Here is a 25,902-nt window from a genome sequence, read left to right as displayed (position 1 = left end):
AAAAATTGATTTTGTGAAAATATAGGATAACAAGAGCAGAAATTATACTTTTTAATGTAAACAACTTGGTTGTAGGGAGTTAATGAATGAAACAACTACTGAAAGACAAAAAGCATTATATTATTGACTAGAAATGTGAAGTGTCATGTATAATTCAAAACTTAAGTCCCCCAGGAAGAGTTCACATAATGTATATGAACTGCTGAGAGGTTTAATAAGCAAGGAAACCAAAAAGGGCAGCATTTGCTGTAATCCAGACACCTATTTAATGCATACAGGTATTTGCAGCCAAGTGCAAAACACGGGTTTTAACACTGAAGTGTTTCTTAGTGAGAGGAATTGATAATATCACTGTGGTTAAGCAGATTAGAGCAATACAGCTATCTTCTTCTCTTAAAACACAAGAAAATTTTATCAAACCTTTGAAACTCTTGTGGATTCACTTTTCCAGTCGGGGACAGTGATGCAGGAATTTCTAAACCGAACATCTGTGCTTGCTACTCTGTAGCAGTATGATGGGTTGGTAACGACTGAAGCCATTACCAATATACAACCTGGCAGCATTTGCCTCATTTTCAAACAGCACTGTAGATAACTCAGTAATGTGAGAGCTTCAGTTCCTCCTGTGGTTACCTTTTTCATGAGAACTTGACACTATGGTGATTTCTAAAAACTTGACATTGTAATGAAAGCTTGGGTCAACCAATCTTTTCTCAAAGTTGATGAGAGTGTTGCCATTGATCCATGAAAGTCACTTTTCATCATTTAGCACAGATGCTACTTTTGGTTTTTTTGCAGCTAAATCTAAGATGGGAATTGCCATCCCAGCAAACGCCACTGATGTCTATCTTCAACGGGATAGCTGAACTGCTCTCTTTCTTTGAAGGGTCCTACTGCCCTTTAGCATTTTGGTCAAACTTTTGGCCAAACTAGCATCAGCTTGCATAGGCTGCATGTTCCAGTCAGCAGCAGGACTCCCTGCCTTGGAATGACTGCAGTTTCTTTAAGGCTAGATGGAAGTCAGCTTTTGTTTGTCTTTGTGCGCTCCATTTGGTACTGTCTAATCTGCCTGACATGTGAGAATTGATTTGAAAGCTGTAAATAGTATTTCCTACTCAAATGAAATCTGAAGAAAGCAGACTGAAGAGAACCTTTTCTATTTGTGTGCTATTTTTTTTTTTTCAAGTGCTTCTGGATGGCTCATTCCCTCATGGGGAATGAGAATATCATGGAGTGACAGATTTCAAACTCCTAGGTCAGTGCAGCCCACTGTACTAATTGCCTAGTGACCTCCCTTTTGGATCCTTGGCAAAGCCTGTCTTTTCAACATGTGCTTTTGCAATGACCTCTGATTATAGATATTAAAAAAGTATTCCTTGACTTTTCTCTCGCTGCTTGAAAAGAAATAGGTATTGGTTTTCTTATTGGCCATTATTCCCTGTGGGCTTTCTCCAACCACTTTTCAACTGAGATTGAACTGAAATGACCAGATTTGTGGTTTGGGGCAGCCTTCAGAGGGTGGAATAGAGTTCTTTCATCTCCCACAGATGTTGTCCAGTGGCAGTGGGTGGATTGTTTTGGAAGGCATTCATCCTGCCTTTATTTAACCAAAGTTATCCTAAAGTGGCAGCACTAGTCTGAATGAGGCAGGTAAGGCTGTTGTTGTAAAGAGCAAGGCATCTGCAGAGGATGAATATCTCATCTTTTTTGACTGTAGAAAGAGCCTTAGGCATCCCATGTTCAAAGTGTTAGGTTTAATTTGTCTGGCTTTTTTTCTTCTTTTTCTTATAACATTTAGATTGCCATATTTTGAGGGGAAGCTCACAAACAACTGACCCACCGCAATGTCTCAAACATTGTTTCAATGGAGCTTTCTTTAACCTCCTTGTTTTTCTTTTTCTTGCATGTAGATTTCTACCAAACATTTTTAGGCACCACCATGATGTAGCAGGTAAGTGCTACAAACTAGTAACTGAGAGAATCATGTCAAAATAGCATTTGAAGGGACCTTTAAAAGTAATTTAGGCCAGTGTTCTACTCTTCGCAGTAAAAACAACTGTTGCTACAGGGCACAAAATTTTGGTTTGTATCTTTATTAATCTGAGAGCTCTTACTCGCTCTGCTCTTTCTGTACTGACTTAAATGTTTTCCACAATACTCCAGGATTCTTTAAAAGGCCCACCTGTTTGTAGATGGGATAAATGCTGTCTGAAATGTCTCTGCCATTTGCACGGTACTGAATCTTGCATTGTTAATAACCAGACAGTTCTTTGTAGACCAAACTGCTTGTCCTCTGCAGGAGGGAAAAAATATCTAAACGAATGAACGAACAAACTTGAAATCTTTCTCAATATATACTGTGTCTGCATCTTTGTAGAAAGAGCATTAAAAAATCACCACCAGAATCCTGGACAAGAGAAGAATTGCATTCAGTTTTAGATCCTTTCTTTTGTTCTTTCTGATTTGCCCTCTGGAAGTGACTGTCCAGGTTTAAGTGACAGAAATAATATTTTTGGTATAGAAATCCTCTATGTGTTGACTTTAATGTACCAATCTTTGAGACTGCCAGGCTCACCTTCCAGGGAAGTTTTACATAATTGAAATGTCACATAAAGTGTATTGCTTTTTGACCAAATTCCTTTAAAGTCTTTGGTATTTCCCTCTTTTATTTCTGAAGTTCCTTCATTTCATATCATAAACACTGACCTTTCTGAACTTTTGCCTATGAATTCCTTTGAGACTGGGTGACCACAAACACAAAGGGAAGTGAGAGATTTATTCAAACTTGGCATTAATGCAAGAAACAGGCATTTAGAGGCTTTGACCTTAATAATAGGAACCCCAAAACATCTACAAGAATCAGGAAACTGATGTTTAACTGCTTTAAATCTGGAATCAGAAAAATTAGCAGGGAAGACCAAAGGTCATGACATAAGAGATTTACGCACCCAAGCGCACAGGCAGCAGCATTATCATTGTTAAGTGTGTACATAATGCAGTAACTTTGCATTAAAAACAAAATCCGTATCCTTGTTCTGGTTGGAAAGCTAGGCACCTGCCAAGGAAGGTGGGAACCTCCCTTGAAATGGAAAATATGACCCCCTTCCCTCCAAATTATTAGAACTTTGAAATTAAGGGGCTTTCAGGCAAAGATACGGGAAAAGAAATAATACTTATTTACTGGTATATATGTATCTATAGATACATAAAGCAAGAAAAACAGCCCAGCAGCAGCGGGAGCACAAACCCGCCCGCAGCCTTCTCTCCCCGCCGGGCGCTTTCCCCTCCGCTGCAGTTCCGCTCACGGCCAGCAGGGGCGCTGGTGGCTCCCGGCCGGGCAGGGCGGCTGCCAGGATTCCCCCGCGCCTGCAGGGGGCGCTGTGCCGCCGGCTCGGCCGCCTCCCCACACGGCCATGGCGGCTCCGGCGGCGGCGGGAGGGAGGGAGGAGAGAAGGGGCTTTCCTTTGCAAACCCACATGGAACAGCCAGTTTCAGTGCCCCTCTGGGTCTGTAAGGGACTGCAGCAGGTGGGGCCAGCAGAGGCGAGCACGCCCGGTGGGACAACTGAACAGAAATGAGTGAAAACCCTAAGCCGTAGCAGGAGCTGCGTGGATCGCATGGGCGTGGGATGTCGGGTTAAAGTGTACTAAAAAGCCCAAAGCAGTGTCAGAAAACAGCCAGGCCGGATAGCAGCAGACAAGCTCTGCAGGCAGCTTCTGCAAGCAGGTGGGAGATGCTCCCTCTGGGAAGGGGGACGGGAGAGGCTGGGAGTCCCCTTCGCAGTGAGGTTGGGTGTTGGAAACATCCCAGTTCAAGGGCGGCAAAGGCTCACCCACGGGAGGACAAAAGCTCTGTAGGGCAGCGAATTCTCTGGGCAGCAGCAGCTGGGCACCAAGCCCCACCTGTCTCCACTCCAGTCCTAAGAGCAGGAAAGCGAAGAGGGCCGACCCCAGCCCCTCACCCCCCAGCAAAACTCTGAAATTCTCTCAGTATCTCTGCAGTTCCCAACAGAAAGCCCCCCAGGTAAGAGACTGCAGCCAGCTGCACTCCTCTCCTTTCTAGTCTACTTCTTCTGTTCCTCCTATGGATGCTTGTTGCCATCTCTTAGGCAGCAAATGGAAGAAAATTCCCAGAGAGAAGAGAAAAAAAAGGAAAAATCCAAACTTACAACAATCCTTGTATTGTCAATTTTGTCATCTTTTTTGTCATCAGGAGATCCATGAGTTTTGACTCTTTGCACAGGAACAGCTTTGATGGAAAGTGACCACACGCTCCAGGTTGCTGCTGCCCTTGCCTTGAGCCACTACTCAAGTACCTGCTGAGTCCAGCATCTTGGCAGAGCTGTGCTCCCGTGCCTTCTGTAGGTGCAGAATGATGCCAGAAAAGCCACAGAACCATATTTTTGAGCCTTCTGCATTAACTGCCAGAATAATGTCAATTTTTTTTTTTTTTGCAGTGCACTATTGCAAACTTTGTTTTACATTTCCAGCTGGAGTATAGGTGAAACAGCTGTATTCGTGGAGGATCTGGTATCTCTCCAAGTTCTGCAGGACTCTGTGTCATAGTGACTGTTCCCATGAAGCCAGGCTAATCCCTGGGTAATAGGAGTGATGCAGTAATTGCTCATTTGAGCAGAGAGCCTCCCACAGGGCAGGTAACACCGTCTTAGCTCTTGATTTCATTTCCAGCCTTTGCTTAGTAAAAGTCTTGAGACCCTGTGAATAAAGGTAATTCCAGGAGAAATGGACCGGAAGTGTTTGCAAAGAAAAACTCCTGAAATAAAATTTTTAGCTGATATTTTTACTGCAGAAGATCAGTCTGGTGTTCCGAAGAGTGGTTTGTGGTTTCTTCCAAACACAAGACGTTCTTTGCCCAATGTAACATATATCAACAGAAACATGGAGAGCTGTGTATATCCTGCATATCCTGCATTTCTTAATGTGATTGGAGATACCTCAGCCTGATTTGAATTGTGTTTTTTCTTAAATAATTTCCCATGCAAATACTTGAAAGGCTAAGAAGCAGTAAATGGAAGAATAAAGATTCATTTTCCTGTATCATTCAAGTATGAAGCATACAGCTCTACCAAATTAGATAATAGTGATGTAAAAATAATGGCATCTTTAAAGAAATACAGACCTTACATCTGAAAGACACATCAGAGCTACAACCCTTTTCTTATCATGCCCACATGCTTTTGACAGTGGGAAAAGGGTTTGCTGAGCAGATGAAGAGGGATTTGTTGATCTGCAGGGGAATGTTCTCAATAATTATAACTCGTTTTAATTAATTATTTGGAAACAGCATCTCTGAAATGAAATTGTGGAATTATTTTAGCTAAAGCATATTCCTGGCATTGATTCATTCAGATGTTGTGTAAAGTGGTGTTTCATGAACTCTGCACTTCTGTTTTGCTGAAAATGGCAATGTGCAATGCTGCGACAGACTTCAGGATCTTAAGAAAACATTTAGTTCTTATACCTGCCAGGATATCTGGGGCCCTATTTCCTTTCTCTAGGATGTCTGTAACTTCCATACAGAATCTGTAAGAATTGCTCATGTCTCATGCTGGGAAAATAAGGCCTGTGTGCCAGTCCATTAAAACCTGTTGTCTAAAGAGCAGTGTATAAATAAAAACAGACAGCTTTTTCAGTGGTGGTAGATGTTTTCCCTTCCCTTTAGTAACCCTTCCACAGCTGACTTTACATCCAAAATGTCCAGTTCTGCATTGTTTTAGCCAGTGGGGGGTTTTCACTTTCATTTCATTGTGAGGAGAACCAGCTTTAAGGAGAAAAGGTGTGACTGGAAGTACGGATCTTTTCTTCCTGATTAAAGTGAGAAAATAAGGTTTATATGGCATTTGCTTTTCATATAATAAAAATGCACCTTTGAGGTGTTTATATTACTATCATAGCAAGGTGTGCATTAAAAAGATTTTTAAGAGAAGCTACATATCCAAGCTCTGCATGGATTGCAGAACTGTAAGGTTCCAGAGCATAGTTATTTCTCTGTATTGCATTAGAAAGCATTCCAGTGACTTTCTCCTTGTGAAGGCAGGAAAGATAAACAGTGTGCCTCTATAGAAATATAAATATTTTTCTCCAAGACATTTAGACTTTCACATGTTGTTGAAGATTGTTTTTCTTTCTTTTTTATTTTTTTTCCATCTGTAAGAAGTCCTGCATATTCAAAATATTTTCAGGCTCGATGTGTAGCTCAGGGTGGGTGTATCTTGCAGAGCTTGAGGTTTGGTGAGCACTGCCAGCTATTTCTAGGTTCACATGGTTCAGTCGTCTCGTTGAAGCCTGAAAAAACATTTCTCCTGTGTTTCATTTGTGGAGGTTTTTGGGATTTTTTTCCCAGTATGTCTTTGTTTGTTCTGTTTCTTGTTTTGAATCAGGCTTTCTGCTCTTGAGCTTAAGTTGGAGCATCACCTTATGAAAGATCATATGTGTTTGGTAACGTGCAGCTTGTGGTGCCTCTCCAGTCTCCCTCCTGGAGCCAAGGATGACCAGCTTAATAACAAACATTGAGGAATTCATTAGTGAGAGTCATGTGTGAACAGCAGCCTCTGGTGATCTTGAACTTCCTGTCAAATAATCTCATTTATCACCCGTGTTCCTTTAAGCACAAATTCTAGTGGCAGTTACAGTTGCCAAGACAAGTGTTGGTGACTCAACTTAAATAAACACACACACTCTCATACACATATGCATCCTTGCTGACCCCTTGTTTGGACTTCTGTCCATGTGGAAAGAGACACAGAAAAGTTAGTGTTTTGTTAAATTTTCTTCTCAGCTGAATGTGCTTGACATAAGACCAGGGAAGTTTACCATCTCTGTTTCAAAGCTTCTGAGGAGCTGGGGTGCACGTCTAAAAAATCACAGAGGGATTTTTGCATTTTTCTAATCTGATCTGTTTACTAAGGATAAGTTTCAGTCAGCGTGCTCCTCCCAAAAAATAATCTTTCCCTGTCTTATCACTCTCGCAGTTTAAAACTCCATAATTTATTTGTGATTTAGTTCTGATTTGAAAAGATTATCTTAATATTTTAGCTATACATTTTCCAATGTAGACAAAGATACTCTTATTCAAATCAAATGTGCATATACATATATGTAGATAGAGATATATATCTATATACACATTGTGTGTGTACACATATAATCACGTTCATCTCCTGGTTCTGTTTTCAATGAAGCTCCTCAAATTCTTCAGATCTCTCCAAAAAACCCACTCCACAGCGACAAGCATTTCCATTATTCTGTTTCTCTCAGTTATTCTTTGCTTCTGCTCATTGTTTCCTGTTTATAAATCCCAGGATTGTACTGTTCTTTGCCACTAGGTTACTTCTGAACTTACCCTGATATGAGAGATTTTACTTTGGTTGGCTATTCTGCCAGACTTTCCAGTTTTCAGTCTCTTTTTTTCATCTGTTTTTGTTTTGTTGGGCGGGGTTTTTGTTGTTGTTGATTTGGGGATTTTGGTGTGGGTGGGTGATTTTTTTGTTTTGGTTTGGTTTTGTTTTTTGGGGTTTTTTTTGTCTTTTCTTTTTATCTCCTGATTTGTTTGCCCATTTTGACTTCCTTGTTCTTAGAAATACCACCTTGCTTGAAGAAGTTTGTTAAGAAATGTGCAGGGCCACAGATGATCCCTGGCATCCCTCCCCTGCCACTTGCTCTGCTTTATTGAGCTATTTTTGTAAGAAATGTACACTTTGTTGTGGGAAATGGCTGGGCTGGGTTTTCCTCAGGAGCATTAATAGGTATGTGTTGGCAGTTACAGAAAACACGTGTAAGAACTAAAGTATCAGAAAATATTCCTTCTATTCCTCAACTCTGTTGAGTCCTCAGAGAGTTCGATTATTCTCTCCTGTGCTTTAGTGGAGCCAGAAAGTGGGACTTGTAGACATGGGTGAGTTGGGGAAACCAGAGCTGTGTTCTCCCTGCTCTTTCTCTGTGACTTGGACACTTTGTGTCACTCTCAGTTTATAACATTTACCCACCATTACAGCCACTCCAGAGAGATGATGATGGTGTTGGCAGCAGCAGAGAATTTCCAGGGATGGGGCATCCACAGCTTCTCTGGGCAGCTTGTGCTGTCTCAGCACAGTCCATGGTGCCAGGCAGGTTTAGTTCTGCTTGCTGGTGCTGCTAAAGACTGGCATAGAGAGAGCTCAGGGGCTGTGATGGTAAAGAGAGAATTGTGGCTGCTTCAACCATTCTTTTCCTGTAGGAGTCAGGGCTCAGTCTGGTTATTTAGTTAGGCTGAAGAGCAGCAGACAAAGTTAAATGTAATTACAGTTACTTCAGTGCTGATAGTTGAATCAGTCAGTCAGAGGATTATTATCTAAAACCAAGATAGTTCATTTGGGTAAAAAAAACCTCAAACAAACAAAAAATGTAATTAAGGAAACCCTCTGCCACCCCCAAACCAATGTTTTTAGATGGCTTGTTCTCAGTTTTGTCCCAATTGTTTTTAGTTATCTCTCTGCTGGTGTTATTCTGTGTTGTTTTTATCACATAATCAACTGGTTGCTAAATTTTGTGTGTAGATAACCCTGACATGAGTTAAAAAGGAGTTTGTTGCCCCCCAGACCTTTCCCCATGAGGTACTGAGAGCTGTATTTTACTCTAAAAGCTATCATAGTTCTTAAAAATTATTCTGATTTCTTTGTATTGGTGTAGATGATTAACTATGTCAGTGTGTTCACCATATAGGAAAGACCTGATATTTATCTTCTTCTTGGTTTTCTTTCTTTTTTATTAGACATTTTAAGTATCACTAACTCTAAGGGATCGTATGGACAGCTGGAAAATTTCAAAACTGACAGTGACAGAGATTAATAAAATAAAACTTGATTTCTTGACAAAGGAGATGATTTTTATTACCCACACCATATACTTTGCCCTGGGTTTTGTCTGATTTGTACTGATTTTACTTTTTTTATTTCAGTGTATGGAATAGGAATTTATCATAATGCCTGCAAATGAAGGCCAAAGATTAAGCAGCTCTGCCCCATCCTCAAAATTGAACATTTTCCTAACAAGGTTCCTGAGCAAACAAGATTTCTCCAACAAAAACAAGGAGAGACTTTGTTATTTGTGTTTATGTCTGAGAAAAAATGAGCTAAGACAGGGCCCCTGTTGCTGGACCCACAGCAGTATGTGTTTTTCCAGAAGCTGGGAAGATACATAGAAAATGGTTGCTTGAACTGAAAAATGATTTCAGAATTTCTTTGTACTTTTCAGAAGGATTTTGTTATCGTTGATTGAAGCAAATGAGGGTTAACTGCTGTGTGAAAACTCAACTGCTGCTTTTGCAGAAGTTGCAGAAACTTGTGGCATCAGTCTCCCCTGTGACACCAACAGGAGGTGACAAAGAAGGTGGATCAGGCTTGTGGCAAGAATTTACGCTGAGCATGAACAATTGAACCCTTTTTTCTTCCTGGGGAAGTCTTTCAGGTGGCAGCACCTACAAAAAAACGTTGGCAAACAAGCCACTATTAATCAAACCTATCCAACCCCTATATGGAAAAGTATGTTCAAGGTATGGAATGGCTTCCATATGAGGAATGGCTGAGTAAGACAGGGGTCACTCAAGTTAAAAAAGAGAGCTAATGGTACATATTGTAAAGGCATAGAAAACTCTTATACAAATCTAATAGCACTGAGAGATGATCAGCAGTGTTGGAGGGTTTGGATGTGTGCTGGTGTTATGCTGCCTCAGCTTTGGCTTATTTCACTCTGCTGGTGTGTTCCTCACTTTCTGCCTGAGATGTTATTTATTTATCCTTTTGTTTTGCTTTTTACCATTTATTTTCCCTCTTTTCTCTCTTTTTGCTCCATTTTAATTCATTGTTCTTATCACAGACTGATAAAAACAGTTTTTGCACCTCTGGGGACATTACATTTCCCTGAGTGAGGAAAGAGGAAATTCCCTGAAGTAATTTTATGAAATTTCTGGATTATTGCTCTGAGTCTGTTTCTTGTCCAGCTAATTCAGGGTCACTCGAACTGGAGTATGCCCAGTAATGTTCCCTAAAGCCGCAGCAGATGTGCCATGCTTTTTTCTAGCTCTTTACTCTTTCAGTCTGTGCTTTTTGATCCACACACCACTCCAGCTCCTGCAGAGCCATCAGAGATGTGTGTGGCTTCAGCCAGAGTTGTCTGAATCTCTTTGGGGATTTTCATTCATCTTCTCTGGAACAGAAAAACACATGCCCTGCAAGGCTGCTCTGACTGGCAGGTTTGTTGGTGTAGGAGGAAGAAGTGCATAGTCCTGCCTCTCCAAACAGGAGACATCATCCCTTATTCCCTTATCTCCAGTCTGCAGCCCATGATGTCCCATTCCTGAGTCACTGTGGAAGTGGAGATCACTTGAGCTGGGGTAGACTTGAGCTGTCCTGCACAAGAATTGGAGTCCTGAGGTTGCTCTGCTATCTGGTAGCATGACCTGCTGTGCATGGGAGGTGCTGGGAGAGCCCTCACCAGCCTGCAGGTGCCACAACACCTTTGAAACTGGTTGGACTTGCACCGGGAACTGATACAGTTCCAGTCTTTGGGTCAGTGATGAGAACCAGTGATTGGAACTCAAGCATTTCTGTTGAAATTATATTTTTGCATACATGCTTTCTTCTCTTTTTTCCTGTTTTAATGGCTTGGAAATTTCCTGATTCTCTGCTCTCCAGGGGAAAAAGTTGTTTATTTAGTGTATGTCACTAATATTTTTTTCATGTTATGACTAAGTGAGCAGGATTGGCCAATACGTGAAAAAACCCCATTAATTCTGTGTCTTAAGTTTAGATTAGAAGCTTCATAATAATGCATGTAGTAATAATGATTAATCAACATAATAGTGGCAGCATTGTTTTCTTTCATATATTTACACCCTTCTAAGACCACCAGGCACATTAAGTTTGCACTGTACTCTACCCTGACTACATAAGATGCTATTTAAGGCATATTTTCTTTTGGCACAATTCCACTGAAAATAACAAAGCAGCTTCTGCTTTAGACAGTGTGTGTGTTTTGCCAGAACTCTGAAAAGGTTGTATTTTACTAATAACATATTTTGGTCTGAGTTGGAGCACAGCTGAGCTGTAAAGCCTGCATGAAGGAGTCTTTCTGACCCCCGGTACGTAAAAAAACTTGTAAGTGTCCCAGTGCAAATTCCAATACAGAAAACAAGTGGCATATGCCATTAGCAGTATATATATGGTTTAGAAACCAAGGAAGAATTATGGGGAGGTCTTCAGTACAAATGCTTAGCAATTATAATAAAGTACTATCCTGGTTAAGATAGCAGTCTTGACAATTTGTGCCTTAGGTTGGGCTGGGATCTAAGCAAACCTCTTGAAGAACAGCCTGTTTTCTGTAATTTAGTATTAGTATGTATCACTGCATTGGTTCATAAGCCTTGGTTAGTTCAGCAGACTGATGAGCTGATACTGTAGGAAAGAAGCCCAGGGAAAATGCAGTTATCATGCTGAATTTCATTTTGTGAGCTTTGTAGCTGTTTGCTTCTTTTTCCTTTGCTGCAGTTGCTGCATAAAATTTAGATAAAGTCAATATATTCTGAGGTCTTACAGCCTTGGCAAGATCAGCATTGATTGCAAAAACATGAACAGAAATTTCTTTGTCCCTAAACAGCAATAAAGTGTCTGAAGCTGCTTTCCACAGGAAAGATCACAGTCATAAGCTTCTTGCCTCTTCTGGATTTAGCATCAAAAGAAGTTAACCAAGAACAGCTCTGCTGGAGGTTGTTGTTGTCCAATTCAGAACAGAATAGCAAAACTTTTATATTCTTTACTTAAATACTGTAGTCAGTCATTTACATCAGTACGTCTTTTTTCCTTATGTGTTACTTAATTATCCTAATAGGTACTTGCTTCTCCAATGGCAAGTGTTTCATAGCAATTAGATTGTCTAAGGAAAAAAATGGTTTGTGTAAAACAATTTCCTAATTTCCTTCTTTTGCAAATGGGAAAAGTGCTGTAGGGAAAATATGTTGCTGCTCTCTCCATGGTTGTTGCATTTGCCTTTTAAAGGAAGCTTGATTTCTAGTTAAATGTTTTGGAAGATGGGTAAAGACCAAGGCAAGTGCTAGCAGTGTCAAGGAGAAGTGGGAAATTAGTGAGAGGGTAAGCTGAAGGAAATATCTCTCTGCTTAATAACATAAAAGGAAAACAAGTTGGAAATGGTGGTGGGAGGAGATGAAAGCTCCTGCATCATTGCAAAGCAAGGGCTCTAGAGCAAAAAAAGAAAAATTATTATATGACAAAATCTTGTGTTCTGATAGCTTCAATAGTTTGATAGCCACAAAAATAGGGCTATGTGCTACTGGGCTGTATTTGCTTCTGGCCTTCCTCTACAATTTTTTCTTCTCAGGCTGGACACCCCAGAAGGGCTGCCCAATAGGTCTCAGTTTTAGCAGTGGGAACAGAGAACAGTGGCATTCCTGCTTTGCTGTTCTGCTGGCACTCTCCTCCTCCACCCCACAGGGTGGGAGGGCAGAGAGGCTGCAGCATCGTGGGGGTACCTGGGGGATGGCAGTGCCTGTGGATTGTGGAAGTGGGTGGACAAAGACGTCTGCGTCCTGCTCTGCAGCTTTCCCACACTGTAGGCTGAAGTCCTGCCTGAACCCTCCCCAGTCCCTTGTCCCTGGTTACAGTAATGCCTTTCTGGGATGGCACTGAGAGAAGAGGTGGCCAGGCCCATCTGCAGGGCCCAAGTGTGATGTTCAGCATGAGGGTTGATGGAGGATACAGTCATCTCACATGTTGCTGCTGCTTTCCTCTGCTTTATGCTGTGTTCATACACCTGTGGGGTATGCTGGACATTTGGTGTTCACTATGTGCTACAGAGCTCAGGGCCATCAGCCCACCCTCCTGCTTCCACATCGGAAATGCACTCTTCTGCCTTGGGTCAGTTCCTCAGTGGGGCTTTGAAAAGCAAGAGGCACCGCCTGCCTCAGCCCCTGTCCTTCCCTGTTCATCACTGGTCTCAGAAACAGGTATGGTTTCCCTATTTCGGCTTAGACAGTGACTTCTTGGTATAATCAGACCTCTGGCTTTGGCCCTGTTGGTTTGGTGTCATGATTCAAGTTCATCTTCCTTCTCTCCACAGGAGTTAAAACTTTCAGTTCCCAGTTCTCCAGCTGTGGTTTGAGACCAAAGGTCCGTCTATCTCAGATAGCGTTTCTCATAATGTTGAGCAGCAGCTGTGTAGGGAAGAGAATAAGCACAGTTACTGCTAAACATTGAATCCTGCCTATCCAGAATGGCTCTCCCAGCCTTCAGCAGTTTGTGATCCCTAGATGTTTTTTGTACCTAGTTGCTCTTGGTTGTTTTGAACACCTTGATGCTGTGTTTTAACCTCTTATGTTCTCATGTGAGGCCCTTCCTCTTTTATTCAGAACCACTTTTTTGGCTTGAGAGTCTTAGGTGAGGAATCTCACTGAATAACTTTGGACAAGCTGATCTGTAGCTGCCCATATCTGTTATGAAACTTCATTAGAAATTGGTGTCCTTTCCAGTCCTCTGGCACTGAGACAGTTTATGTAAGAGATTATAGATCACAGTCTGTAGTCATTCACCTGTGACACATGATGTGATGACTATGTATTACTGCCACTTACTGTATATTGCTCTTCTCCTGCCAAAGCTTTTGCTGTAGTATCATTTATTAATGCTTCAATTTGAGCCCAATGCCTTGAATGCCCAGTAGGGAAAGGTTCCTGCAGGGAACAGTCCTTTTACCCACTTTGATTTCTTACCAGTAATGTAATGTTTCACTGTTTGCCTACATAAGTGTCTAGGACGTTGTTTAAACAGTGTTATGCTTCCTCTTCCTCAAACTGGGTGCAGCTCAGAGATCAGGTTTTTGGAAATATTGCTTTGATTTTCAAATGTACTTTTTGAGTTCACAAAAACGTAATGTAAGGCTAAGTTGTTGGGTTTTTCTAAGATAAACAGGTAGCAGATATTATTCTGATCAATTTATAGTTGCACCATGCAGAATAGAAGACCTGAGCCTGAGGTCTCAGTGGGTGGTCATAAAGACTCAGAACCCTTGTTACAACTATGAAGATAGTAGTTCAAGGGCACATTTTGCAACTGAGATAGTATTCAAGGCCAGCTTGGATGGAGCCCTTAGCAACCTGATCTAATGATGGCATCCCTACATATGGCACGGAGGTTGGAAGGGATCTTTAAGATCCCTTCCAACCTAAACTTTTCTATGATTCTCTGATATTAGGACAATTCACACAGGCATTCTCATCAGCCTATGTACCATTTCTCATGTAACTTCATTGGAAAGATACCAAACACAAATATAAAGCAATACTCTTTTCAAAGAGAGCAAGATCTGCAGCAGAAGGTAGAAATTTCTGATGGCCAAGCAGACTGTTCTTGGCTGTAATTTAGACAATCACCACAGCACCGTCACCATGGAGTCCTCTTCATTCTCTTCAGTGGTAATTTTTCAGCTGAGTTGCTGTTCTGGGGAGGAAAAAATAGTATTTTTTAACAAATGTCTGTTCTTTACTCTGAATTTGCTTTAAAATATTACTCATCATCCAAACCAGTGTAAAATTCATTAACAGGGAAGTAGGCAGCAGCACAAGCTGTGGCAGGAGAGCTCAGTGGTTAGCAGCACAGTGAGTCCTTATGCAGAGGGAGCACTGCTGAGCTCCCAGGAAGTACCACCACCACCACCACCGAAGTCCCTGACACTGCCTGGGGCTGGCACAGACTGCAGGCTGAGCCTGGGTGGGATGTGGGATTGGTTCGATTTGTGCCTGTTTTACTTCCTTACAATAGCTGCTGGTTACTGAAATCGATTCCTAACAACAAAATCATTTCTTCAAGAAGTAAGGAAGAGTTGCTTAGGCTCTTGCACCTCCCTGTAAAGTTTCTGTTCCTGGGCTCGGAGCCAGATTGAACACTGGGCAATTTCAGGGCAGTGTCAGGGCAATTTCTGAACTCAAAATAGTGTTTGGATTTTCACTTAAAAAATCTTTACTGCTTGATTTTGATCTACAATATAAGACAAATCTTCATTTATATCTTGATAGGATATCTTGGAGAGAAGACTCTATATGGCTCCCAATTGAAATTCTATTCAAATAGTTCAATTAACTTCTCTGACTGACTTCTAGCTGTTGCCAAGCATGAAGAATTAAACTGCCTATTCTAAAATGTGTCAGAAAGACCACATTTTAGAGTCTCCATCAAAAACTGACAAAGCATTAAAGAAGCAGCCCTGCCACTGCTGGGCCTGACTGCTAATGAGGACTGTGCTCAGTGTCACCTCTGAAAGCTCCTGGAGCAAAATCAAGGAATATCACAGGTTTGTAAGCACAGCCTGCAGCCAAGGTATAGCATTTATGTACACCTTTTGGGTGTAAAACTTGTTCATTTTTTCTACAAAAGCCACTGTTATGCACTAAAGTCTTTCATTTCCTCTGTCACTAGTGAATACATGGTTACCCTTGAAGTTTGCAGGTTTTGCATGAAGGCATACCTGCTGAAATGTATTTCCATAGCCAAGTACTGCGTGGAGAGGGTGGGTTTGGAGAGGGTCTTTTGGATCTTTTTCCAAAGCATGCATTTACTCCACCCAGAAATATTCAGTTAGGCAGGTATGCTTCAGCAATTACTTAAATCATCCCAAATGCCTGTAATTTCTGCCTTACTTGTTTCATTAGGAGAAAATACTGATATGTTAAATGTTTCCTTAGCCAAAAAATAAAGAAGAATAAAATCCATTCACTGCAGCCTTATGGATCTCTGTTTCATCCTGACAGCTGCTTAAAAATTCATGTCAAACTCTGCATTCATGTTGGCCAGAAAAAGAAAAGAAATGTGTTAGGGAACAGGAGTGCCACAAAATGCAGCTCCCACTGTGGGTGTGTTTAATGAAAGGCAGGGGTAGCATTTAACTTGCCAGGGAAGCATCAGTACATGTTACTAGATCCTTTCTCTTTTTTAAATCTGTTGAGCAAATGTGTACTTGGGCATAAAAATGCACCTCTAACACTGATGTCTCATTATGTTCTCTTCTTTAATTTGCATTCTTTTGTATATGTTGCAGCTTATGTGAAACTGAGATAATACAAATATTTTGTTTAAAAAAGGAGAAGGGAGAAATAAGTTATTTTATTTTTCTTTTTTTTTCTTCCTAATATGAACATACATGATATTAAAAACATAGCTTAATAACATGATTGATAAATAGCATTGTCTATTATGTCCTGGAGAAATTATAATAACATCAGTAATTTTTTTTTTTTTATCTGATTATTATTTGTCACTGCTCTGATTATTTTTTCCAACAATGCTTCATTACAAGTGCTAATTTTTTCCAAGAAAATAACCAGGTAGCCTGAAATTTTAATTTATTAAGGGTTTGAATAAATAAAAGCAGCTGCTTTCCTCTTGGAATAACAGTGTCTTCTACATTTTTATTTAGTATAGTAGTTTTATTTAATATATATCCATGGCTTAGTGTCCTGTGTCCAGAAATATATTAAACCTATATTAAATATGATAAACTATAATATAATTGAACATAATTAAACATGTGGTTAAAGTTTTTTTAGACATGCAAGATTCAAGACAATTAAATTGTTAAGATACTACCTGTATGTTCTACTGGAAATGGGTTTATCTCTATCTCCATTTTCACAGGCTTTTAGGTGATGTCCATGCAGTGTCCTAGGTTGTACTGATGATGATGTTAAAGGTCAGCACTGGCTAAGTCAGTTGGACAGAGTGGTGGTTTTGAGAGCAGTGATTAAATTCAGTAATTTTGGCTGTGGAATTTTTCACTCTGGGTTTTTTTTTTGGGTATGCATAAGATTGGTGCTTTGGTTTTCCTGTAGAATGAATTTAATTTATTTTTTTTTAAGACGGGGAAAAGAACAAAGGAAGCCATGTGGACAGCTAAGCCCTGCTCTAGACAATTTTTCTTTTTGACTGCAGGAAAATTACTGGCATGGCACCAGTGCCCTTCTCAGCCACTTTGAGACTTGGCAAATTCTCCCTAGGCCATTAGGGTAATGTTTGCATTAGCCTTTTGTAATAAAAGGGTATCAGAAGAGTTGCAAGGCTAGATTTACCTTGACTGCTGATGGTGGTCTCTTGGAAGAAAAAAATAAAGGGGAATAGCTGAAAAACAGTAATGCTTTATGGAAGAGTATCAGCAGGAAGGTTAAGTTTCCAGTCGTGAATATCTAAAACTCCTGACTCGGCCAAACATTTGATCCTCTCTATTCATTGACTGGCCTGTTCATAATCAGGGAAGCATTATGATGGAAAGCCTCATGAGAGGAAGAGGGGTGGTGTTTACACTTCTGCTCTGAGACTTGAGAGAGGAGGGTTCAGTTCCCAGCTTCATAGCAGATTTCTCTGAGTAGCAGCAGTCTGCCACAGCTATTTCAGTACCTTCAGTGATGCAGGCAGCCAGCAGAATTTTATAAAGTTTCCAACACAATTAGTGTTTCCTGCAGAACACCACCGTTCTGTGTATATCCAAACTCCTGCCAAACAGCTCATGGTCTTCAGCATCCAAATCCATCTGAAAACCTGGTTTATACCTCCCAGGGTTTCTTAGTGAAGAAATGCCTGACCTGGACTTTGAAGACCAGGATACAGTGCTGAACTGGTGAAGCTCACATTGGATACCAGCTTAGAGGGAGAGGGATGCTGTTGAAAATGGAAGTCACCCTCCCATACCTCCATTTGTGGCTGAGTGATCCCTTCCCATCTCCGTGAATGCCCCTCTGAATGCAGTGCTTTCTCCTCCTGCCACAGTCAAAATACTGACAGCCATGGGATCAACAACATCAGCAGATTTCCTGGGATTTCATGTGAAATTCTGAGGCCCTACCCCAGCATAGCTCTTTGACTTCAGACACCCCCAGTTTGTACCTTTCTAAATGCCAGTTTGTGATCATTTCATTTGCTGTTGTTCCTAGCACATTTTTACATTATAATACACCCTGTCTGTCCTTAGCTACTTAGAACAATTGGCTATTGCAAAACATAGTTTAGGTGTAAAAATTGTCTACATGCTTGTTTCATGAAGTGAAAGAACAGAATATCCCTAACATTAAACTGTGAGGCCATAAAAAGCATTTAACAACCTGGTGATTCCCAGATAATTTCAGACCACATATATTATGTGGTCTTATGCACAGAGGACTTAAAATTGAAAAGAAAATATTTTCAGCAATGTGTGATGCAAGTAACATCAAACACTACTGTACAGAGAGGAAAACTAGTGTGGAGTTGAGAATAGCTAGATCAGTGGAGGGCCCAGTTCACAGGGTCATGACAGAACGCTTGGCAGGACTGTAGGAAGTCCCTGCTTCATCCCATTAGTGGGATTTTGCTGCCTCAGCTGTGCTGACTTTCATCCTTGTGGGGCCGTGCTGCACGCTGTGTCAGGGGCTGATATGGGCTGCAGAGGCGATTTTTTGTGGAATTAAACAATGATCTTGACTTTAAATTTGTATCAGTTGGAGAGTCAAGCTTCCAGCAAAGAGTCCCAAATTGCTCTATGGACTTGGACTGTGGGGAGCCACTGGGAACATGTTGAGCCGCTCTTTGGTTGCCAGCCAGGTGAAAGAGCAGTGATGCTTTGGCATTTCTGGTTGTGAAACCATGTGGGAATCTGTGATTGAAAGTGTTTCTGATCTGGATGCAGAGTTTGGAGGGACTTCTCTGACAGACTCATGACCCTGCAAAACAGACTGTGATAAATGTATATGGAGTGTTGGATGCAGTGTACCTCCCTTTTTGCAGTGTTTACAGCAATATCATCCAGATAAACCTCAGAAGTGCTAGAAATCTGTGTTTATCTCAACCCATGGAACACATTTTACGTATCTCACCAAGATTAGTATGTAGAAACATACTGTGTGACTGGTTTCAGTAGAAACCTTCACCAGATCCATCTGACTTTCCTCTTGGTAAACAGGAGGGAAGAGCAGAAGAAAGCACAAACAGATTTCTTGTTACTTTTTGCCAAAGCTGGACAAATCAGACGGTTGGGCAATCACCAACCATAGGAAGTTCAACAAGGGAAAGTGCCAGATTCTGCACCTGGAATGACACAACCCTGGCTGTACAGACAGACAGGGGAATGAGGGGCTGGAGAGCAGCGCTGTGCAAAGGGCCCTGGGGGTCCTGCTTGATGGAAAGCTGAGTGTGAGTCAGCAGTGCCCTGGCAGCCAGGAGGGCAGCTGTGTCCTGGGGGGCACCAGGCACAGCATGGCCAGCTGGGCAAGGGAGGGGATTGTCCTGCTCTGCTCTGCTCTGGGGCGGCCTCACCTCCAGTGCTGGGGGCAGTTTGGGGTGCCACAGTATAAAAAAGGCATGAAGCCATTAGAGAGTGTCCAAAGGAGGACCATGAGGATGGTGAAGGGCCTTGAGGGGAAGCTGTATGAGGAGTGGCTGAGGTCACTTGGTCTGTTCAGCCTGGAGAAGAGGAGACTGAGGGGAGACCTCGGTGTGATTATAACTTCATCAGGAGGGGAAGCAGCAGGGCAGGCATTGATCTCTTCTCTCCAGTGAGCAGTTATTGGACACAAAGAAATGGCATGAAGTTGTGTCAGGAGATTTAGGTTGGATATTAAGATTTTTTCACCCAAAGGGTAGTTGGGCACTGGAACAGCCTCCCCATGGAAGTGTTCACAGAACCAAGCCTGACAGAGTTCAAGAAGCATTTGGACAAAGTTCTCAGGCACATGGTGGAATTCTTGGGATGTCCTGTTCAGGGTCAGGAGTTGGACTTCAGTGATCTTCGTGAGTCCCTTCCAACTCAGGATAATCTGTGATTCTATGATTGCCTTTTGGTGATCACTTGTTTTACTTAAGGGTCCCTTTCTCTCTCTATCTGATAGGCTTAGAAGATGTTGTAGCAATAATGATTCCTGAACCCAAAGGAAAAGAGATAGTGAGCCTCCTGGAGAGGAACATTACTGTGATGATGTACATAACCATCGGGACTCGCAACCTGCAGAAGTACGTCAGCCGGACCTCGGTGGTGTTCGTCTCCATCTCCTTCATTGTGCTGATGATCATCTCCTTAGCATGGCTGGTCTTCTACTACATCCAGAGATTCCGCTACGCAAATGCCAGAGACAGAAATCAGGTGAGCAGGGCTGGAGTAACAGCTTGTGTTTCCAAAAAATCACCACAGGATTTATTGTAGAAGTAAAAGTTAAAGAAATTGTCAACGTGTAGAAAAAACAGAAAACTAGAAGAAAGCCAAGAAAGTGAAAAGAATAGGAATATTAAAATGACTGGGAAAATCCAAGACTTATGTCAGTATAGATGGGATTCAAGAAAAAAAAGAAATGAATAGTGTATGTATATTATGGGGTTTTTTCTTTATGCAAAACACAAAAAAGTAGGCAGAAAGGTGATGTTTATTTGTGAAAATATTGTTGTGGTACATATAGCCAAATGTTATAGCAATGTGTATAACTAAGGACCCTTGAGATCAAAATGCTAACTAAAACATTGTGAGGCATGTGTGTGTGAAGCAATGTTCATGGTGAGTGAAGAAAGCGGGGGAAAAAAACTATTCTCACTTTAATGCTTCCTTAGAAGGGTCTTGGGCTAGAAAGACAAATATGTCCCTCTTCATTTGACAATGATCACTGAACAGGAGTGTAGTAACAGTCACTAATTATTAAACCATTGTTATTGGTTTTGGCATCTTGTCCAAAGCCCTTGAAAGAGATAAAAAGCCTATAGAGCTGAAGAGAAGTCAGTAGCAGTGGTTTCATAAAGCATTGCCCATATTTATGGTAGTTCAGCAGTAAATAATAATAGCAACAATAATAATAAATTTAATATTTTCTTGGCCAGATGCAACTATCTCAGCAGAACTGGGAAGCTGGGGCTTGTGCATTTCATTCTAATGGTATAGTAGAAAATGTTATCAATGTATGAAATTTGAAGAGATAACCATTTTATTGCACTGTAAAAAATGCACTGTAATCAGAGAGGTTTCTAAACGCTCAATAAATTACTGTCAGGGCCAGGAGGGCCGCCTTGCTTATTCTGCAGAAAAGGTAAAATTCAGAGTATAAATAATCGTCTTGTAGAAAAAAACCCTGCTACACACTCTTTAACAAATACTTGACATGTAGGAATCCCTCACCTTCCCCCACTGAAATCCAGGCATCCTCTGAGATAGGGAGCAGCTGCTCTGTATTTACAGACAGAAAGAATGTATTTTCCACTTAAATATACAGTCTGGAATTTTGGATAGCAAGAACGAGACTATCCCAGCTGGAATTTGAACATCATTGGCAGCAGATTCACTTTGACTGCAATGGCTGTGATAATTTTTAGATGCTTTGTCTGCAAAAGCACATGCCTGCCTTATTTGTGTGTGTGAGTAAGTGTGCTTTCAGTCAAGTAATTACACTGGCAGCTTAGCAGGGTAAATTGACATACAAAAACATGAAACTCATCAAAATAAGGAGCTCATTCAGGTAATATGTTATAGTTTGAAAGTGATGTGTTTATATGTTGAAACATATTTCCTTTTTGGTATTTTCTTTCCAAAGTTTGAAGGAGACCACATGTGCACAAACAGTTGTCCTATGGAGGGGTTTTAATAACTTGTTTTTTATATTAGTTCTCTTATTTAGAAGAATTAGAAAGGATGCCTCCTAAGTAATTACATATTATTAATTATTAATATTATTATTTTGGAGGGAAAAACTGGGCAATAATAAGGGGCAACCTAAAAAGTCTTCATGGAGTTCTCTTCATACAGTTTTGTCTGACATCTAATCTCTTTATTAGCTCTTTTCATATGAAAATGGTAGCAATATATAAACAAAACTCTGTTATTTGTGTTAATGGGTTGGTGTGGCTTTTTACTTTTGTTTCCTTTAGTCCTGGCTACAGAATTTAAATGCTGTAGGTAGTTCTGAAGAGGTCAGATTGCTCTTGCCCTTCCCATGAGTGTTCCTCTTTGTTTTCCCTCAGGTTCTGGGTTTTTTTTTTCTTTGACACATTTTCTTGTAGCTCAAGGATGGGATCACAAATTTCTGATTAAAATCATACTGTCCTTTTGTAAAGCCTCATAAACACTTTTGTCTAGTCCTTCTCTATCTGGTGACTCTCCTTTCCAGGTGCACTTCCCTTCTTTCATTAGGCGTAAGGTTTTGAGCAAGCAGTAAATCCAAAACAAAATGATTTAATTATCCATCAAGAAAGCAGTGAGTCCAGCTATTGAGAGAGACAGCTAGAAAGACTGAAAAATCTCCTGGAATCATTTCCTGTGACTCCACAGTGAGACGAAAACTGGACATAGTCCATCTATATCTTCAGCTACCACTCTTACTCATCATGTGTGCAAAATCTAAGATCACATGCCAGAAGGAAGACACAGCTTACTCCAGTTAGGTGCCTGATTTTGATGAGTGGAGAATCAGGATTTCAAAGATTCTTGCTGAATGCCAGGGTCTATTCATCCCCACTTGGCTGAGAATCAATGCAGTAGAGCACAGAATTGTCTTCCACTATGGGCTTGTGCACCTACAGCCAGGGTGTCAGCTGCAAACATGGTGAGATACTAATTTTTATTTTAATACATTTAATTCGTAAGAGTATCTCTAGCACAGACAACTGTACATTGTATATGGAAGTAGAAGATACGTAGTAGTATTCACATGATTGAACCTTTTTTCCTCACCTAATGAGATGTCCAGGAAGTTGGTGGTTGCCTTGATGATGAATCCTTTTGACATGAAGGGAATAAATTTGTGTAAGAGAATCTGTTTCTTCATCAGCTTGTTACTAGAGGGCTCTTGAAGATGAGAGAGTTGAGAGATTTTGTAAAAGGCTGTGGAAATTGTTTAAATCCAGAAATATCACATTGTAGAGCTAATTAGAAGCAGAATTAGAATTACATGACAAGTTAAGTTCCAGAGATAATTCAGCAAAATATGACCTCATGTTACAACCCTGTAACAGCCAGGGCACAGACTTAAAACAGGGCACATCTACAACAACAACAAACCAACCCTGTCTGTCTGTCAGAGCTTTTCATGTTTCACCAGTAATACTAGAGTTCTCTTTTTATTGTTTGTGACATGAGAAAATGAAGAGGTGGTGATGTTTCAGTTCCAGACTTATTTACCACATTTTTCAATGTCCCTTCTTTCCACTGGCTTCTTGTTCAGAGGAAGTTTTCTACACAGTCATTTTGAAACTGGTTGTACTCCTTAAGTTTTGCAGGATAGTGGAAGCCAAAGCAGGTAGTGATTGCACTGGACTTGAGGATCTTGTGTGTCCCGGGTTATTCTTTAGTATGTGACTGTCAGCATGTAGAGCATTTATCTAAGAAGGAACACTGGTGGCTGTGGCTTGGAATGAGTGTTTTAGGCCACTGTACAGGGATGTCAATCTTTGAAGCAATTTGGGAAGATGCTTCCCATGATGGAGTCTGCAGCCTTTGTCTCTGGTTAGATGTTTGATACCTGTGCTGGTGATGCATCTCATTCTGCACAAGGTGATCTCCTTGCAAAGATGATAGTTTAGTAAGGCCGTTAAGGGAGAAGCACTTACTGTAACTTTTCTCCTCCACAGCATCTCTGGTCATTTACTTTCTCAGGAGTACATAAGTGGTGCTTTCCATGCGACTGTCCTTCCTTTTTAATGAGCATTGCCATCTCCTCAAGACCACTGCATCTGACGTGCTTAACTCCTTCCAGTCCAGTACTGAATGTTGCAGCATTGCTAATGAGATTATGAGATTTATGACTGTAAATCTCTAAGCCTCACTTTAAACTCTTAAACTGCTGTAATGCCTCTTATCTTTTGGGAAAAAATAATTGGTTATTGATAGCATGCCTTGCTGTTCAAATGGGAGAATCCTTTGAAAGTATGCCTTTAGTCCAAGAAATCCCTGTTCTTTCAAAAACCAAATTACTCTCATTTACATGTAAGTTATGAACTTATCTATTTACAGTGGATAAGAGAAAGCAAACATGAAAGCAAGCAAATCAAAGATGTACAGGAGTTTTTGATCTTGTCCTTTCCCCTTCAAGAATATGCAAAAAAGAATGAGGCATTTCATTCATTAAAATAATAATATTGATAAAAAGGGATCACAAGCACTTTCTGGAGCATGACATAATGGCTCTTGTCTGGCTGTATGTTAACAATCTGTCTTTGATTTACAATAAAGAACCAAATAGCTGACAAGAAATGTTTCCAACTCTCATTCATTCTTTTATTTAAGGGAGACTCTGGGAAAAATGGACCACAGAAAGAGATGTTGTCTAACTACAAGATACTCCTTCACATGCAATAATTAAGTTGCTGGAAAGCTCATATGTAAATCTCCTGATAGTCAAGATTGTTTTGACCTCTTTAGCTAGATCTGAAATTGCACTCTTCTTTCAATATTGCATGTCTTTTGTCAGCCTTTCCAATCCAACAAGCTTACTCTGTAAATTTAATTTTGTGATTTTAATTGAATCTGAAGACCAAAGTGGCAATTTACTGGTCATATCTGTGTGGTGATTAGGTCTCAACTTATAAATTGCCTCAAACTTCCTTCTGTTTTTGGCCTCATGCTCTCACCCCCTCCAGCTGGAAACTCTTCCTGCTGACAGGCCCCTCTGAACTCTGGCACATGAGTTTCCAAGCTCAGAATGTTAAATGAATCACCAAGGCCCTAAGTCTCCTCTCTAGCAACACATGGCTGGACATGTGGTTGGGGAGAGGAGGTGAAGGGAAGAGGTCAAGTCATTTATTGGTGGCAAATTGGAACGTGCTGTATCATGAACTGTTATAAAGATGACGTTGGAGTGGACACTGCTGCATGAAACCATGTGAGAGAGACATAGAAAAAATGAGGAGTGCCCAAAGCAGGGTCACCAGTATGGTCTGGGGGCAGAAGCACATACTGTCTGAGGAGGGGTCAAGGGAGCATACTGAGCTGGGTGGGGAGCCAAGGAGGAGGAAGGGCTCTGCTTCCAGCTGCAAAAAGGGTGGTCAGAGAGGAGTCAGAATCAGCCTCTTCCTGGAAGTGCACAGAGTAATGGTCACAAATTACCAGAAAGGGAAATTCCATTAGTATGTTTAGAGAAGAAAAAATGCTGAGATTGGTTAAGCACTGGAACAAATTATCCACAGAGGTTGTGAAATTTCCTTTCTTGGAGATAGTAAAAACTCAACCAACACAGTTCTGACTTTGAAGTTGACCCAGTCTTGAGCAGGGGGTGGGAATGCATGACCTCCCAAAGACTTTTCCAGCCTGTGAGTCTGTCTCCGGACTGCCTTGCTGCTAGATTTTGTGTTGTTAGCACAAGTGAGCAGCCAAGTCCTTGGAGCACTGATACAGGAACAAGCTCTGTAGCACAGGGTGCTGACCAGTAACTGTGTGAACTGCCCTGCGATGTTCCCAGCCTCTTAGATGTGTCCATTTGCAGTATCTGAGGACAGGGTGTTTTGTGTCAGGCTGTTATTACATACTTTAATCCTGGTGGCTGTGACCCTGCCAGCACAGTAACAGTGTTTTGGAAATATGGGAGAACAGTCAGAAACATCACGTGGTAATCACTTTATGCTCCACTGGAGGGAATGATAGAAAGGCAAAGAATAAGCAAATGGTTATGTATGGGCAGGAGGTTACTGCAGGACTATATAGTGCTTTACCCGTAAGAAACTGCAGATGCTTCCACCTCATTTTTATAAAGTAGGCAACTCTGTATTGCAGGAAAAAAGACAGGAGAGATTATTCAGTGTTTTTGTTGTTAAAAAATTAACAGCTCACTTTCAGAAGTTGTATCCTGCTGAAGATAATGAACTAGTTATGGAACAATGTAAGAATAAAGTTCAGCATTCACTCTGATAACTGC

The 25,902-nt window shown here is 41.0% G+C and overlaps 1 protein-coding gene across 1 annotated transcript in view; it reads left to right on the top strand.

Annotated features, from left to right (window-relative positions):
- The window catches only part of RNF150 (ring finger protein 150), a 113,465-nt gene that overhangs the window by 44,188 nt on the left and 43,375 nt on the right, over positions 1 to 25,902 (top strand). Inside the window, exon 2 of the mRNA XM_064416563.1 lies at positions 19,912 to 20,162. Coding sequence (XP_064272633.1) covers positions 19,912 to 20,162 — 251 coding nt within the window. The remainder of the gene's footprint in view (positions 1 to 19,911; positions 20,163 to 25,902) is intronic.

Source organism: Passer domesticus, chromosome 4, assembly GCF_036417665.1.
Source record: "Passer domesticus isolate bPasDom1 chromosome 4, bPasDom1.hap1, whole genome shotgun sequence".
NCBI lineage: Eukaryota > Metazoa > Chordata > Aves > Passeriformes > Passeridae > Passer > Passer domesticus.
This window is presented reverse-complemented; position numbering and strand designations above follow the sequence as displayed.